Source organism: Ictalurus punctatus, chromosome 7 (assembly GCF_001660625.3).
Source record: "Ictalurus punctatus breed USDA103 chromosome 7, Coco_2.0, whole genome shotgun sequence".
Classification (NCBI taxonomy): Eukaryota; Metazoa; Chordata; class Actinopteri; order Siluriformes; family Ictaluridae; genus Ictalurus; species Ictalurus punctatus.
In genome coordinates, this window is record NC_030422.2 from 3139565 (window position 1) to 3158714 (window position 19150).

The window sequence follows — 19150 nt, forward strand, 5'->3', positions numbered from 1 at the left end:
AGAGCTGCAGCTTGAGGCCTACGGGGAGGTCTCAGCTGTGGAGCTCCCGCCTGAGGTCGACATGGCGACCTCAGAGCTGCAGCTTGAGGCCTACAGGGAGGTCTCTGCGGTGGCGCTCCCGCCTGAGGTCGACATGGCGACCTCAGAGCTGCAGCTTGAGGCCTACGGGGAGGTCTCTGCGGTGGAGCTCCCGCCTGAGGTCGACATGGCGACCTCAGAGCTGCAGCTTGAGGCCTACAGGGAGGTCTCAGCTGTGGAGCTCCCGCCTGAGGTCGACATGGCGACCTCAGAGCTGCAGCTTGAGGCCTACGGGGAGGTCTCTGCGGTGGAGCTCCCGCCTGAGGTCGACATGGCGACCTCAGAGCTGCAGCTTGAGGCCTACGGGGAGGTCTCTGCGGTGGAGCTCCCGCCTGAGGTCGACATGGCGACCTCAGAGCTGCAGCTTGAGGCCTACAGGGAGGTCTCTGCGGTGGAGCTCCTGACAGCCAAGGAAGCTGTCCTGCTGTCCAGCCCAGCCGAGGAGGTCGTCCTGCTGCCCTGCACAGCCGAGGAAGCTGTCCTGCTGCCCAGCCCAGCCGAGGAAGCTGTCCCACTGCCCTGCCCGGCCGAGGAGGCCGCCCAGCCCTCCAGTCCCGCTGGGGACGCCGCCCAGCCCTCCAGTCCCACTGGGGACGCCGCCCAGCCCTCCAGTCCCGCTGGGGACACCGCCCAGCCTTCCAGTTCCAGTGCCGCTGGGGGCAGCACCCTGCTTTCCAGTTCCAGAGCCACCGGGGGCGGCGCCCTGATTCCAGTTCCAGTGCCGTTGGGGGCGGCACCCTGGATTCCAGTTCCAGTGCCGTCGGGGGCGGCGCCCTGGTTTCCAGTGCCATCGGGGGCGGCACCCTGAATTCCAGTTCCAGTGCCGTCGGGGGCGGCGCCCTACATTCCAGTGCCTTCGGGAGCGGTATCCAGCGGTCCAGTGCCACCAGGGGCGGTGCCCCGACTTTCAACCCCGGTGGGGGTGCTGCTCCGCCCATCTGCTGCCAGATGGAGGCTGCCTCACTTTCTGTGGCAGTGAGAGACGGCTCGCGCAGGGGCCCAGGACCCCCTTTTGAGGGGGGTTCTTGGTGCTCCGGGAGGAGCACCCTTTGGAGGGGGGTTCTGTTACGCTACGGCCAGCAGAGGGCACTGTGGCTCGGCTCCTGACGAGTCACATGACGTTGTTTTGGTTCGCTAGCTTCCTGCTGAACATTTATTGAAGTGACTTTCATTTGCCACAGCTGTTTATGTTTTGAGGTGATTATGTTTGGTATTTAAATGCCTTGGTTACTGAGCACGTCACTCAGTATTATTGGTTGTATTATTTGTGTCGGTCGTTTCCATGCCTTGAATGATCTCATTGTATACCACGTTTCTCATTTGCCGGCGAAGACCGCGTTTACTTTGGTTTTGAGTTTAGTGTTTAATAAAGACTTTGATCTACACCTGCATGCGCCTCCAGTCTACGATACGTTACAATCAGGGCCAGTGGCGTGCATAGACCTTCGCTGGGGCAGGGGTGGAAGGACCAAAAAGGGCACTTAATTAATTAATCAATCAATCAATCAATCAATCAATTAATTAATTGTTACTTTTATGTACATAACCAAATTTACTTTTATACAGTATTTAAATTCCCAATTATTTATTAAATAAATCACCTGTATTTAACACAGTACTCGTCTGTCTGTTGTGTATTAAATATTTGAATGACTTCCAAATGGTTAATTGGAATATCACGCTCAATTGAGAGTAGCGGTACATCAGAGAGCCTCTCTTCATTACATAGACTTCGAAGTCTGGATTTCACGAGTTTTTATTGTGACCGTTCAACTGTAGATGTGGAGAAAAGTAATGTGGCATATACTTTTAGGTGTTGTGAAAGAGAGGAGAAAACAGTCTCAATCTCATTGTCTTTAAGGCACTTCCTGACATTACTTTTGGGGATGAAGTAGGATGCATGAAACACATTAAGTTCTGTGAAGACCTGGGAGATGATAATATTACCAAATATTATTTACTATTATTTTGACAAACAAAACAGTGAGAATCAAGAAATCAAATAATCTTGAATTTTGAATTCATGTTCAATTTTGTTTATGCATATTTGTTTATAAACTTTAAGTTTGTATTATATGCATGAAAGAGCTAGCTATCGTGAAATCAAAGATATGAATACCTTACGCGTTAGAAAGTTGGACTTGGACTTAGATATTATTTCACTTAGATGCATTTCCCCAAAACATACCATGAAAAGCATTTTTTTTTTTAAAAAGTGTCATTAAATAAATAACTAATACTCTCTGTAACTAATACTTAAATAAGCACACGAGGATGTGCTAAACTATGCTACTGTCGTTGAATGGATAAAAACAAATTGAATGTCATTGTCAGAAATAAGTAAGCATAATTCGCATGCTGCCACATTCTCTACGTTTACCATAGCACGGTAGTATACATTAAAATTTTCTGTATTATCTGCAGCTTGTGAAGTAATTCGAAGACTAGCAGTTAAGAGACTGCTGTGTAGCACTGTAAAGGAAGCTTCTGCCAACAGCCTCATCATCATGCATCTTTCAACTATTTATTGCAGGATTAATAATAATATTTTAATTTGTATTTATTGTTATTGGTAGTAGCAATGGTAGAAACGTATTGTTATGTTATAATAACACACACACACACACATACACATGCTGGCACCCCTGGTTTTCTTATGGGACATTTTTCCTTTTGATCCCACCGACTCATTCTTGGGAACTTAATTAACAGGTAGTTCCTAAGCATTACGGCCTTTTCGTGACAAATTAACGCTTAATATTTTAGCCCCACACTAATTAAGACATTTTTTATTATTATTATTAATTTTATAGTATAATGTATCATCCATTAATAAATTAAAATTCTTAATCTTTGGCATGATCAAGGAATAAAACACTTCATGATACTGAAAAAAAATGTACATCTATTTTATTGGAAAATAAAAAAGTTCACAAGGGTAACAGTAACTCCGCAACCCATTGGGCTGCATCACACTGTCATTGATCATTGTCCTATAACAGTATTCTGTTTTATTACTCACTTAATTAATACCTTTCGAAGGTAATGCATGTGCTTAGAGTCTAAACAGGATGTTCTCAGCAGGGATGGAGTATAAAAGGGCAAAACAAAGCATATGCATTGTTTTTGTTTGAATTTTTTTCTGTAGTTTTATGTACAGTATTTATTCAAAACTTTCCGAATAAACAGTTGAACTACACAAAATCAAATAGTAGCCATGTATTTGACTAATACATAAAACCTTATTAAATGCAGTGTATTTACACTAAGGACAATGGAATAGGCACAGTTAACATAAAGTGAAACTGAACCAGAACATATACCTCATTCATACAATCCCAGATGCAGTTTAGTTGTGTTGCATTGCACTATGATTATTAATTGTACAAGGCTCAGTGTTAATTAAAGTCAAATAACTGTGCAGTGCATAAATATGCATTGCACAGTTGTTTTACTTTAATTAACACTGAGCCTTGCACAATTAATAATCATAGTGCAATGAAACACAACTAAATCTCTGAACACCACTGAATCTGACAGCCCTACTGTATAACAGACCTCATGTAGATATTGAATTGATCACCTATAATTGAATTACATGTGACTTTACTACATGGAGAGTATGTAGTAAAGTCATATATAAGTAATTTATAGGTAATCAATTCAATATCTACATGAGGGCTCTTATACAGTAGGGCTGTCAGATTCCTATAAAACATACTTAAATCCATTAATTTATTCATACCATCAATACCATTAGCACAGTAAATGCTAACATGCCATGAAGCACAAAAGGTGAAAACTGTATCAGAAGCGTCCGTGTCGTTGACAAGAAACTATCTTGTCACTGTCACTTAAAAAGTATCCCAAGTATTCCAAGTATACATACACTATACCATATTCAATATACATGCTCACTACATATGATATAATATAATGGCATTGTAATGCCTACATAGTTCACTGCCAGTTGAGATTAATCTGGAGAAAAAGAGTGAACCTGATAATGCCAGTGTAAAATTAATATGTAACATTACTTTAACTGACACACACACACACACACACACACACACACACACACACACACACACACACACACACACACATCCTACAAACTGAGAATTACAGTAAGTAATTTTTTACTTTAAAACATTTGTATTGTAACCAACATGTACAGTGGGGGAAATAAGTAGTGAACATGTCAAGTTTTTTTTTTTTTAGTAAACATATTTTTGGATCTTTAATCCTCTATTCTCTGTCTTGGTCTTAGTATCTCACAAAAGTGAGTACAACCCTCACATTTTTGTCCCCTGAACACACAGCTATTAATGTCTAAACCGCTGGCAACAAAAGTGAGTACACCCCTAAGTGAAAATGTCCAAATTGGGCCCAATTAGCCATTTTCCCTCCACCGTGACATGTGACTTGTTAGTGTTACAAGATCTCAGGTGTGAATGGGGAGCAGGTGTTAAATTTGGTGTCATCGCTCTCACACTCCCTCATACTGGTCACTGGAAGTTCAACATGGCACCTCATGGCAAAGAACTCTCTGAGGATCTGAAAAAAAGAATTGTTGCTCTACATAAAGATGGCCTAGACTATAAGAAGATTGCCAAGACCCTGACACTGAGCTGCAGCACGGTGGCCAAGACCATACAGTGGTTTAACAGGACAGGTTCCACTCAGAACAGGCCTCGCCATGGTCGACCAAAGAAGTTGAGTGCACGTGCTCAGCGTCATATCCAGAGGTCGTCTTTGGGAAACAGACATGAGTGCGGCAGAGGTTGAAGGGGTGGGGGGTCAGCCTGTCAGTGCTCAGACCATACGCCACACACTGCATCAAATTGGTCTGCATGACTGTCGACCCAGAAGGAAGAAACCACAAGAAACCCACAAGAAAGTCCGCAAACAGTTTGCTAAAGATAAGCAGACTAAGGACATGGATTACTGGAACCATCTCCTGTGGTCTGATGAGACCAAGATAAACTTATTTGGTTCAGATGGTGTCAAGCGTGAGTGGCGGCAACCAGGTGAGGAGTACAAAGACAAGTGTGTCCTGCCTACAGTCAAGCATGGTGGTGGGAGTGTCATGGTCTGGGGCTGCATGAGTGCTGCCGGCACTGGGGAGCTACAGTTCACTGAGGGATCCATGATGCCAACATGTACTGTGACATACTGAAGCAGAGCATGATCCCCTCCCTTCGGAGACTGGGCCGCAGGGCAGTATTCCAGCATGATAACGACCCCAAACACACCTCCAAGACGACCACTGCATTGCTAAAGAAGCTGAGGGTGAAGGTGATGGACTGGCCAAGCATGTCTCCAGACCTAAACCCTATTGAGCATCTGTGGGGCATCCTCAAACGGAAGGTGAAGGAGCACAAGTTCTCTAACATCCATCAGCTCCGTGATGTCGTCATGGAGGAGTGGAAGAGGACTCTAGTGGCAACCTGTGAAGCTCTGGTGAACTCCATGCCCAAGAGGGTTAAGGCAGTGCTGGAAAATAATGGTGGCCACACAAAATATTGACACATTGGGTCCAATTTGGACATTTTCACTTAGGGGTGTACTCACTTTTGTTGCCAGCGGTTTAGACATTAATGGCTGCGTGTTGAGTTATTTTGAGGGGACAGCAAATTTACACTGTTATACAAGCTGTACACTCACTACATTGTAGCAAAGTGTCATTTCTTCAGTGTTGTCACATGAAAAGAAATAATCACATATTTAAAATGTGAGGGGTGTACTCACTTTTGTGAGATACTGTATATATAGGGTCAATATACAGTGGAGGAAAGAAGTATTGAATGCATCAACATTTTGTTCTGAAAATATATTTCAAATAAGTTTATTAACATTCCATTTTCACCAGACATCAGTATTAACTCAAGAAATCTGGAAATGTAAAGAATTCATGTTCGGAGAAGAAATGGCACTGCACATCACCCTGAAAACACTACACCAACAGTGAAGTTTGGCGGTGGAAGCATCATGGTGTGGAGCTGTTTTTCATCACATGGTACTGGCAGACTTCATATAATTGAAGGAACGATGAATGGAGATCTTTACCGGGAGATTCTTGAGAATCTGCCATCCACCAGGATGATGAAGATGACACGTGGGTGGACCTTCCAGTAGGATAACGATCCAAAGCATACAGCAAAGGAAACTCTCAATTGGTTTCAGAGAAAAAAAATCAAGGCGTTAAAATGGCCCAGTCAATCACCTGTCTCGAATCCAATTGAACAAGATTTAAAGACAATATGTTTAGAAGAACGGGCCAAAATTACACCTGAATACTGCTATCCATTAATTTCTTCATACAGGAAGTGCCTTGAAGCTGTCATTACAAACAAAGGCTTCTCCACTAAGTATTAAATTTCAGTTAGCGTGTTCAATTCTTTCTCCCTGACTCATTCCACTTTATTACACTTCATTTATGGACTTTAATGTTTGGATTTCTTGAGTTAACACCAAAGTCTTGTGAAAATTTAATGTGAATATCCTCATTGGAAATATATTTACTGAAAAAAATGTTGATGCATTCAATATATATTTCCCCCACTGTATATAGACCATATATACCCTACTGTTATAAGACCAAAACAGAAAATAGTGAAATAAAGAACCAAAAACCAAACAGGAATAGCTTTTACGCCACATATAATAACAGAGGGGAGAAGAAGACCACGGATATTGGTACCTGCAGGCACCTGACACCTGACATCCTTATTTCTGGAATATTATAAAGAAGTGTGAATCTGATCCACTGAAAAAAGTTTTACTTCCAGAATTTCCTTCTAGAATTTTTTTTTATTGTCATTTACGCTTGAAACTTTATGTAGGAGATAATGTTTCAGTAGTCAAAAATGTGTTTTCCAAATGTTTTAACCCCTAGAGAATGAATATTTGAAGGTATTTTAGCTTTACACTCAGAAAACAAATCGTATTTAAATAATTTGATCTGCTTTCAATTTGTTTTCACTAATTTAGCAGTGACAGAAAGAAATATTTAATCAGCCAAACCACTGATTTTAATTACTTATCAAAATGTATAATCCAATTAAATATTCCATAATATATTATCATGCATTTTTGCCATTAGCAATCTGAGGATTGACAAAATTAAGATAATATAACCATTATTTTTGCATAGAGCGCACAATAGCATACAGTAACTGACTCTGGTGGTAAAAAAGCCATGGAATTTTCAAGATTATATAACCATTATTTGTGCATAGAACACACACACACACACACACACACACACACTCTAGCATGATTCACTTCGGTGCTGTGAAAATCATGAAAATAAATGTGAATGTCACTTGTGTTAGTCAGTGCAGAATATGAGGGAAAAACTGTGAGGTCTGGCCCATTTATGTCATGTGTTTGCACCTATCTTCATATTTGTATGGCATTACTTATGACACAGATACCATAGCCTTGGAGAGATTTTACTCTGTATGTATAACATGCAGTTGCATTTTGCTGGCATGGTTTGAGTCCACTCGTCCTCTTAGTCAGTGTAATGAATATGCTATGATGAAACATATCTATCCTGTTATGAGTGGTCTGTTCCAGGATATCAACTAGGGCATGAGAGCTCACTGAGTGGTCTGATGAGTATAAAGAATATGGCCTTCACAGTCACTAGATCTCAACCCTATTAAACACCTATGGGAGACTTTGGAGCGAGGTGTTACACAGCACTCTCCAGCACCATTATCAAAACACAAATTGAGCGAATATATTCGAGAATCTATGCCAAGGTGCATTAAAGCTGTTCCGGTGGTCAGCGCCTTTCTAATTAAGTTTTTCTTATCTGAATGTTGCAGTTACACTTCATATAGTTTGTAATTTATTTTTCTTTCAGACAGACCTCTGCAGAATATGTTTCTTCCTTCTTCCAAATAAATACAAATCAAATTTTAATGTCATTCTATGCATACACACATACACAGAACACAGGGGAAATATTGTGTCTCCAGGCTCATGATGCAACACATAAGTCAGTAAAGGGATTTCTTACATAGGCCTAACTAATGCAAATATCAAGCCTGGCTGAGATTTTAAAAATCGCATTTCACTACCCCTGCAGAATGAAGTATCCATGGTAGTATTATTAAATTATTTTTAAAAAAGTTGAACTCATAAAGCAGATTTTACAGTTTGTATTTTGTTCTGCAGGAAAAACCTTTTATAGTGTTTTCAACATGGACAACTTTTTTTCTTCCTGTTTCAAGCATGGCAGAATTAGACCTTACCTATAGATCTTGTAGCGTGTTGAGAAGCCCTGCTGAAAGCGCTCCTTGAACTCCGTGTACTCTGGGCACCGGTGGAAAGGACCCTTGTCAGACAGGAGCCAGTCCAGTTGAGCCACACTTGCCTTGCCAGGCAGAGAGGAGAAAGATAAAGGCTCAAGGCGCTCAGCTGAGGCCAGGAGCCAGCTCAGAGCACCCAGAGGTGCCCAGCGCCACACGAGCATCAAGAGGAACCATCTAACACCCAGAGCGCTCTGCCAACACGACGCCATCCTGCCCCCGGATGCCTGGGGCCAGCATTCTTCTGCCAATCCCGCCTGACCTGGAACCAGAGGAAAGGAAACCGGCGATGTCAACTGGATCACTGCCATGTTGAAAAATCTGAGTCCATTAGCAAGAACTGGGTCTCTTTCCTTATTCATGAAAAGCCATTTTTTTACATTCCTGATACGTATTATTCAATATATTATTTTGAACTAAGAAAATAAAATGTTAAGCAGCAAATTGAAGCAGTCTTGCACTTATGAAACATCTATGAAGGAATTACAGGAAAACAAGGCAATGGTTCTGAATTCGTGTTTCTGTGTGTTTCACTAAGCAACATTTTTCTTTCAGTGTGGACCTATTCAGCATTCTTGTATAACTTTGTAATATGAATGTCTATGTATTATTTTGCAGAAGAGTTTGTGAGGCAGAGTAAACACTCAATTATTCAATAGTTCACTGGAGGGGAAAAAAAAATAAACAAGTCCAAAAGTCGAAGGGTCTATCATGGACCAAATATTAATAAATGAGTGGTAGATTCAGCAATGCAACATAGGATCTGGGAGAGAACTTACTAATGCACTGATGCACATAATATACTGGGGGGGATCTGGGACTATCAATATTCCCTGACATTGTTTCCTCATCTTTTCCAAATTTACAAGGAAAATTAATTTAACTGGGACCAGATGTGTGGCTGGATTCTTAGTGATGTATGAACTACCTTTCTTTCATTTGGAAGTGGAGCAAGACACTATTGTGGGTTTATGGGGGAAAAAAGCAATTAGTGTGCAAGTGGAAAGTCTGGATCCAAATGCAAGGCATGCTTTGTTTCCCAGTAATAACCTTCCATGTATAATGCATATGTCATTTGCTCTATTTACTCAGAATAGTCTATCCTTGCACAATTCATAAAGCTGCCTGAGGCCAATGGATATCCAAAGATGATGTTTTGGTTTATGTAAGAACATCTTATTTCCATCCTCTCACTGGTAGTACTAATACAGGAAATTTAAATACCTTAATTTCTCTGTAGAATACCCTTCTCCTCCCTTTCTTTCTCCTACTCCCTCTCTTTGCTTTGTGCCCAGCAATCCTCTCACTAATCTAATTCCTCACTATTCCATTTCCCCCCCCTCTCTCCCTTACATATTTCATTCCAATCCTCCTTCAGACCTTTTCTATTCCCTTTATACTATTGTTTTTGTTTCGTCCAATGCCTCCATGGCTCTGTAATAAAAACGCTCTTTCGACAGGGAGAATGAATTATCTTATCTTTGCAGAGTAACAGTTGAAGAGTAAGCACTAGTTACTTCACAATATAGTGTAACGACATATGACTTAATGAGAAATACATTTACAGATTAGTTTCTTCTGTACAGAACCTTCCTACTCTGAACATAGCTTTTACGAAATTAAACTGTGTGGTGTGTGTCGACATTTTACACGAATACAGACAAAAGTATGTTTGGTTTGCACTGCAGTAAATGCAGACAAAGCAATAGTGAACACAGTTGAACTGAAGAGAGAGAGAGAGAGAGAGAGAGAGAGAGAGAGAGAGAGTGTCTGTGTGTGTGTGTGTGTGTGTGTGTGTGTGTGTGTGTGTGTGTGTGTGTGTGTGTGTGTGTGTGTGTGTGTATGTTCGAGAAAGAAAGTGTCCATGATGAACTACATTACTGCGCTGATAACATTGATCAAATCCTGCAATGCTGCTCCAGGTTCCCTAAATGCCACCCTATTTGTCAAACTAAAACAGAGCCACTGCTAACAAAGTGCCTTTCTCAGTCGTTAAGAGAAAGTGGCGTTAATATCATTCCAACACCACGGCCAGATTTACTACTTTAAAGAGTGCTGATACACATTTATAATGCAAAAGAGCATATGTATTGTGGATAAATAAATGAAAAAAATCCGCACATGCTGGATCTCCGGATTTAATAACGGGACAATTTCGAAATTTGTCTCTGTTTTTTCAGAACCTTTACTCAGTGATCATAACTGTAACAGTAGATTAAATTGCACTTTGGTGGTGTGTGACCAGAAAACAAGCGCATTTACTATAGTTGTCCAGAGTATAGTGCACATAGCGTTATAGTGCATGCAGAGTTGTACTGTAGGATTGATGATTATGAACCTTTTGGATGGCTTTTTGATGATGTTTCTTAAAGTTGATTCCTTTCCAAATGAATTCTCCCATAGGGCTGAGCGATATGACAAAAATATTATATCACGATACTTGAGAATATTTCTACGATATACACGATGCATATAACTGAGTTTGACTTTTCTTTACTGCTTACAAGGATAAAAAAAAAATCGCTCATTCAGTAGCATTTAATTTGTAATAATTAATAATGTTGAAAAAAAATACATCACCATACCGACGATATCTCAGAAAGGTGTATCGCATAATCATTTATCACAATATCGATATTATATAGATATTATATCGATATATCGCACAGCCCTAATCTCCCACTCAAAGTTCAAGTACTGAATAGATTAAACATTTAAACCAGTATAAAAGTTCCTGTTCAGTCACTGTGGATCGTTTCTATCTCACTGCTAGTCTCTTTCATCAGCCCGAATAGTGCAGGTTGACTGTGATTGTGGATGTCACTCACATCACATGAAATAATTTGACTGGCTGTTGCCCAGTGACATTTGTATTTAATTTGCATAAAGTTCACAAATGTTTTCATTTATTTCCGCTCTCATGGCCTGCTTTCCACCAGCTTTTGCTCCCACAATCCTCTGCACAGAGGATCTGTCATTTGTCTCCATACAAAATGAATGTGCCGCTGTGACTCCATACAAAATGAATTTGAACACGCCTCTAACTAAGTTTCATATAGTGCTCGTTCACACAAAAGATTTCTAAAGCTTGCTCTGGATCAAGGTGTACAATCTTATCCAGAAAGGGTCGCTATGGATGCAGGTTTTTATCCCAACCGAGCACATGCCACACCTGAGTATATTGAAAGCCAAGATTAACTGATTAAACAGGTGGAATCAGATGTGATTCCTGCTTGATTGGAATGAAAACCTGTACCCACACCGGTCCATTGTGGAAAAGACTGGACACCCCTGCTCTGGATGCATGATAAGTAAAGCAGAGAATGAGAGAGAACCTATGAGAGATTATGCTGGAAAAGAAGCATTCAACTGCCGAGGAGCATAGAAGACTGTTGCCTAAGAGTTGCCAAACCAGCCGTTTTCCAGCCAAATCATGTTTCTTCCTTTCTCTCTCTTTCCGTCTATCTATCCATCTATCGCATCCCCTTCCAATGACCTCACTTCCACTTTCCTCCTGCTGGCATTACTTTATCTCAGCTCTGCGTGTTGTCTGCCATTCCGAAAAGAAAAAAGGCAAGACTGATGCTAATTCCACTGAGCGTTAACTAGGGTGCAAATCCAGGCGGCTTCCAAAATTCGTGGCATGAGCACTAATTGAGCACTTTCCTTTATCTTTTGGAAGGGAAAAGACTGAAGAGAAGTAATTTACGGACGTTTTTTGTACTAAAATATCTTGGCAGAATTCTTCCAATCTTGCTTCAAATTTGCCTTTCAAATGAAGCCCTGTGCTTGAGCAGTGACTTCTTAGACTGATGCTCTGTCTCATACCTCCATGGCCTCTGGGCTTCCTGACTAATTATAAAATACATAAAACATATTGAAAATGCCAGTGAAACAGTGGAAGAAGTGCTGAATTTAGCTGTGACATTTACATGCTCAACTTGCATAATTCAGGTGTCTTTATATTTACCCTCAGCGCCCTGGAGAAAATCTGGGAATAAGAGAGGACTGCTTCGAATTTATTAGTGCATAATTGGGACATGCAATGGTATGAGGTGTCTCCAGACTGCACATCCATTTTTGCTCAACCCTTTTAAAAGGGCTTTAGAGTTGAGCTTAAGACATCCAGCCAGCTGGTTTTCTGCAAGATGTTCATTTCACGTGTAGGCTTTAGTAGGGTATAATGACACTGGAACTAATTGATCAGATAAAACTCATCAGGCGGTTTGAGGGACTGGTGGACAGCCCGTGTGCTCTGGAGCACCGAAGGATTATCTTAGTGCTTAACTGGGTTCAAAGTCTCTGTAGTGTGGTGCATTTGTATCTAATTTTATCCTTAGTGATGTAGAATTACCCATCTGGAGCACATGCCATGTGGAGAGGGGAATCTGTGCAGAGTCGAAAAGTGAATTGTCAAGGACTTATCTGCCAGCATGTTTTTAACCTCCATGTTAGTGGGCAAGTCGCTCACAGCATTTCCTGAGCACTCATATATTTCAACGAGTCATTAAAATGTTTACCTCCTGGAAAACTGCAGACAGATCATAATCCAGTCATCAATTCTGTTATTAATAGCTCCTTAAGTTAACATCCATCTCTGAGTCAGTTTGATTGGTACATCTGCTAACAAAATGGCTTCTCTTTTGGTCTGGAATAGCAAAATATATACATGTATTAGACTAACGGCATGTTATCAGATCCTGCTGAGGTTGTTTTTCTGGTTTCAACGTCTCCCGGGAAAGGATGTGCAACATATCTCCTGGGTTTAGGATGTAGTAAATAAAATGTGTTTTAGTCTGAGAGTACTTGAAAAAGTCTGCAAAGCACACAACGATGTTAATGCAAAACATCAAACCATCAGTTGAGAATATTCTACATTTCCTAATGAGCTTCAATAAATGATGTGCTTAGCTTTGCAAAAATTAACACAGACTTTAAAGACTACGTGGAAAAAAAGTGTAGCATTTATATAGCTTCTCTCTCTCTCTCTCTCTCTCTCTATATATATATATATATATATATATATTGTCGCGGGTAGATGGCACTGTGGCGACAACGTGCACGAGCAGCTTCAGAGCACGCACGTACACATGTTTGAATTGCACATGGACGCAAAACTGTCAGGTGTTGCCAGCTGTCGGCAATTAAGAGACTGGTTATTTAAACCCCTCGCGTTGCTGCGCACATTGCACAGTATTAAAGTAGAGAAAGGACTAATAGAGAAAAGACTAATAGAGAAAAGACTAATAGAGAAAAGTCTTACAGAGACGAAGCCGGAATGAATAATGGTGCCAGGTTATAATGTTACCATACTCTGTCTGTTCTCCTGTTCCTTAGTTCATGCTATAGTTAAGAGTGTTCATGCCATGTCATAGTCAAGAGTGTTCCTGCCATGTCATAGTTGAGTGTTAATGGCAGGTCATAGTTAAGAATGTTCATGCGATGTCATAGTTAAGAGTGTTCATGCCATGCCATAGTCAAGAGTGTTCATGCCATGTCATAGTCAAGAGTGTTCATGCCATGTCATAGTTAAGAGTGTTCGTGCAATGCCATAGTCAAGAGTGTTCATGCCATGTCATAGTCAAGAGTGTTCATGTCATGTCATAGTTAAGAGTGTTCATGCCATGTCATAGTCAAGAGTGTTCATGTCATGTCATAGTTAAGAGTGTTCATGCCATGTCATAGTCAAGAGTGTTCATGCCATGTCATAGTCAAGAGTGTTCATGCGATGTCATAGTTAAGAGTGTTCAAGCCATGCCATAGTTAAGAGTGTTCATGCCATGTCATAAAGAGTGTTCATCCCATGCCGTAGTGAAGAGTGTGCATGTCTTAGTTTAGTGAGTGTTCATGACAGAGTTTAAAGAGTGTTCATGCTGTAGTTAAGAGCGTTCATGTCTTAGTTTAAGGAGTGTTATTGCCTGAGTTGAATGAATGTTCATGCCTGAGTTAAATGAATGTTTCAAGCCTGAGCTGAAACAATGTTTCATGCCTGAGTTTAGCAAGTTTCAGTTTCATGTCCTCTGCCTGGGTCTAAATAAAGACGTCACTCCTGCACTTACTTCCTGTCTTGAGTCCTGTTTTGTAACAGAATACCACGCCCACACCATGGAAGTAGCAGGAGAGCACCTTATTGGGAGACGCTCGGACTCCTGGCCACGTTTCCAGTCCGTGCAGTTCCATATATATATATATATATATATATATATATATATATATATATATATATATATATATATATATGTATAAATTAGGCATACAGTTCAATGCAAAAGTTTTGGGCACCCTATTTTTTTAGTACAAACTAAAATGGATTTTTATTTTAGAACTTTATTATATATACTTTCTCAAAATTAATATGAAAGAAACTGCATTTTTACCTGACTGTTGGTGTGACAATTAATTTGACTCTCTGAATTAACTTTTGTTTATTTTATCCATCAATGCGACACTACCACTCGTAGGTTTTTATCATTTCATTTGTAAATAAATTGAAAATAATATCCATTTATGAACGATCGTGATATTTGTGAATGCACGCAAATAACTAAATTGGTTAATTTTAAAACATATCATTTGAATATGTTTTGATACATTTAACAAATATATATATATATATATATATATATACATATATATTATTTAAAAACATTTTTAAAACTTTCCTATGGACCCCCTGCAATTACACCACTGACCACTAGGGGTCTTCGGAAACACTGCACTAGACGGTAGACTACACAGCACATAGTGTAAGTGTATAGTACGCCATTTGGGACACAACTTTAGCATTTACTCTCCGAAGCATGATTTCGGAAGAGAAATAACATAATGAATAAATGTACCGCACACAGATCGACTAATCGATAATGAGATTTTATCGATTATTTGTTACAGTTCTACTCATTTTTAATTAGTTTATGTGAAGCTTCTATCATACAAGTACCTGTGTAAGTTGTTACTATAGAAAATGATTACGTACGTGCCTTAATATAAATGTTTTGCAGCTGGCACTATTGTCAGAGCTGATGTTAAAGAAAAATAATCAACACCTTCTGGCCAATCAGATTTGAGAATCCAAAAGTGTTGTGGTAATAATTGTCATTAGGGCTCTAAATACATAGTATGTTACCATTTGAATTCAGTGTCAATCAATCAAACAAAAACAAATAAAAAAAGTTGTGTATAAAAAGGATTGTCGTGAACCGTTTCAGTTTTCAGGGCTGCACGCATGTAAAAGTGCGCATTTAGGACACTCGTCAAGGTTTCATTACATTTTGCTTGTGTTCAGCGAGGTACTTTTTTACGATTGCTTGATTATCCTGTGATGATTATAGCAGATACAGAGATAGCGCTTGCTATGATGACCAATTACTTTTTAAACTTCATTTTCCATTTGGAAACAAATGACATTCACAATAATTTCCTCACATAAGATCACACTGACCAATTTAAATGATGTACCATGGCAAAATCAGTTGATTGCACACAGTTGCTCCATATAAATCAACATGTAGGCTAACACAGCAGATCACACATTTTTACAGGATTTGTTTCACATAAGATATTACTCCAATACTGCCTAATGACAAGTTAAACTAAGAAGGAATTACAAATTAGGACTGAATATATTTTTTGCCGTTGGCCTTCACTAATAAAGACTGCTGCTGAGCCTGCTTCGTTGCAGGAATCGCTAAATGGTGCAATAACGGTGCATAGAGGGCACTGATGAGCACACTTTTGAATCATAAAATGAGAGATGGGACACCCTAAGACCTACTTGGCAGATGCAAATGAATACCACAAGGCCACAAGTGCACCATTTGGGACAGGAACATTATTTGCACCTGTAGCAAATTTAAGCAATTAAGCTTAAGCAATTTGGTGACCACCTATAGTAGTGAGGAATGCTGGTATGCTTCTTTTTTATCCCTCTACTGTGAAACACTTTCTGGGTTTGTTTATATATATTTTTTTTTTTTTCGTTTCAAATATTTGTTCCTACTCAGAGTTCTTAAGACATTTGAGGTGAGGTGAGACTTGCCATACTGCTACTGTTTAACTGTTTACGCACGTCAAGTAGGAAAGCAAGAGTTTTAGACTTATTCTGACATTATAGACAATACAATGCATACATACAATTTATAAAGCATTTTCCTATAGAAGGCATCTGATTTGTCAAATTCGAATCAACTCTGGCTCTACTAATAAAACCGGCAGTAGTATAATGCAATCAGAGTGGTGTGAAGTAAACACTCGCTGCGGGTATGAACGCAGACTCACAACCTGATCTATGTAGAAGAAGGGGCGGGTGGTACGGGTTATATTGCACTAAAAGGTGACGACAGTGAAAGCAGGAAAAAATTAAAGCATACATTCTGTGTTTAAAAAGTCTCATTTTGCCCCAGAGTTCCAGGAATCTGTCATTTCCATTTAATACAAAATGTCAGTGTTAGATTTCAGACAGCTCCTGTTCTAATCCCTGCTGTGTACTATGACGGCGATAGCAGGAGTATTCTTCCACTTTGTTGCAAAGACATTAAACTAGAAAATAAACTCATCAGGATATATTATTATTAGGCTTATTATGAGCATTCCTCGACTTATTATGCCTAATTACAAGCTTTCCTCGCATGCCACAGGGCTCCAAACATCTGTCTGAATTTACAGTACATTGATATAGTAGGCAGTGCTAGAGCTGTACTACTCTGACAACTGTTCTGACCAAATCTTATTTTAAGGAATCAAGTTTACAGTGACTGGCTGTCTTAGCAGCACCACATTTCACACATATTGCACAGAAGGAAGCAGGGTGAGGGCGGCCTGGGGGCGTGGGATTCTTTTGTTCTCATAAGAAGAGATGCAGGAAAGGAGGAAAGAATCCTATCTTAAAACCTTGCATCACACTGTTACAGCACATGGACATGTCAGAGTGATATAGATTGGAAGCAGCAAAGTAGAACACGAGAACCAGCTTCAGAGCCAAAGTTTTAATAAGGGCCGGCATTATACACAGACAACCTCGCACTGTGAATATTTTATATGCACGTTCACACTGAGAGGATAATTAAACGTTAATTTCAAGCAAAATATCCAGCAGATGAATTGATATATATAGATAGATAGATAGATAGATAGATAGATAGATAGATAGATAGATATCAATTCATGTGCTGGATATTTTGCTTGAAATTAACGTTTAATTATCTTCTCAATGTGACAAATATATATATATATATATATATATATATATATATATATATATATATATATATATATATATATATATATGTCTGTTTTAATGAGCCATTATAGGTTTACATCTATACATCTGTTCATTTCCGTTTCCACTGTCTTGAGCAAGTTGATGATTTTCTTCAAGATCATTACATTTTATCAGATATTACCTTATAAATAAAAAAAAAGCATGATCTAATAAGTGAAATAAGTGAAAAGACGCATTTGAATAAAACATAAGCATGGCTAGTTAATCAGCTAATCCAATTACAGCGGTGTGAACACACATTGAGGTGAAAGTAATCACATTTAACTCATCCACACCTATCTATTTTACTTTCGTGATGGTGTGTGTGTGTGTGTGTGTGTGTGTGTGTGTGTGTGTGTGTGTGTGTGTGCATATTCATTAAGCCTCCTTCCTTAGCAAGATGGAATATTAATACATTTAATTAGCAAAGCGCAAACCAGATGTTGCTGAATGTTAACTAGGAGAAGGCTATCTGTCGAAGCTGACCTGGTTGGCATAGAATGAGGGTAGATTCACACAATCCAGCTGTTTTACGATGCGAGACAGATATTTCTCTATCAAGGTATAAATAATCTCTTAGTGCTCTACTGTCCAGCTGTTCTAGCCGCTGGAACACATGGTGGGGTGAAATTTTTTAAACATTAATAATGCAATCGTCCTTACACGAGCTTACCACAATATTCGCTTGTATCAATTCTGTTTATTAAACGCACAAGCATGCAATGAAACTGCATTTTCAACATCTCATTTTAAATATTAAAAGTAATTGATGATTTTATTGTATAATAAGCACTCATTTATAGCTTGGTAAAAAGACATGATAGCCCAGTGACCCTGTCTTCAACCCATCTGCTGGCAACATAATTGCTAGAAGAAATAATGATAGTAATAAATGCATGTATTCTCATGAAAAGTGAAAAGGGTGGAGAGGTTAAATTTCCTATCAAAGAACATATGCTTAGAATAGTTTACTCAAGTTTGTTTGTTCAAGAGTGCATGTTTTGCTTAACAAGGTGTGTAATAACTATAATTATACCACAGCAATGTTGAATTCACAATACCGAATGTGTTGATACGTGAAATTCTGGAGGGACGTCGGACGGCGTGGCACGGTGACATAATGACGTGTGCCGTTGATCTAATTATGTTCTATAACATGTAAAACGGGAACATGAAAGGCGTATTCTAAAAGCGTCTCATGTAAACACCTTAATCACATTATTATCTTACTCAGTGTAAGGTCGGTAATTAGTTTACTGCTGTCCATGTAAACGTAGTCAGTGACTACGTTTACATGGACAGCAATAATCTAATTATCGACCTTATTCTGAATAAGTCAATAATCAATAATCTCTGTTTACATGCTAGTTTCTTAATCAGTGTATCATCTTACTCGGGTTATTATCGGATTATTGTTGTCCATGTAAACGTACTCAGTAGTGCTGCTGTAATGTATATATAATCCCAGGGCTACATTAATGTGCTAATT

At 39.5% G+C, this 19150-nt stretch overlaps 1 protein-coding gene across 1 annotated transcript in view; it reads right to left on the minus strand.

Moving 5' to 3' along the window:
- The window catches only part of brinp2 (bone morphogenetic protein/retinoic acid inducible neural-specific 2), a 161286-nt gene that overhangs the window by 92839 nt on the left and 49297 nt on the right, over positions 1-19150 (minus strand). Inside the window, exon 2 of the mRNA XM_017471153.3 lies at positions 8346-8664. Coding sequence (XP_017326642.1) covers positions 8346-8614 — 269 coding nt within the window. The 5' untranslated portion in view covers positions 8615-8664. The remainder of the gene's footprint in view (positions 1-8345; positions 8665-19150) is intronic.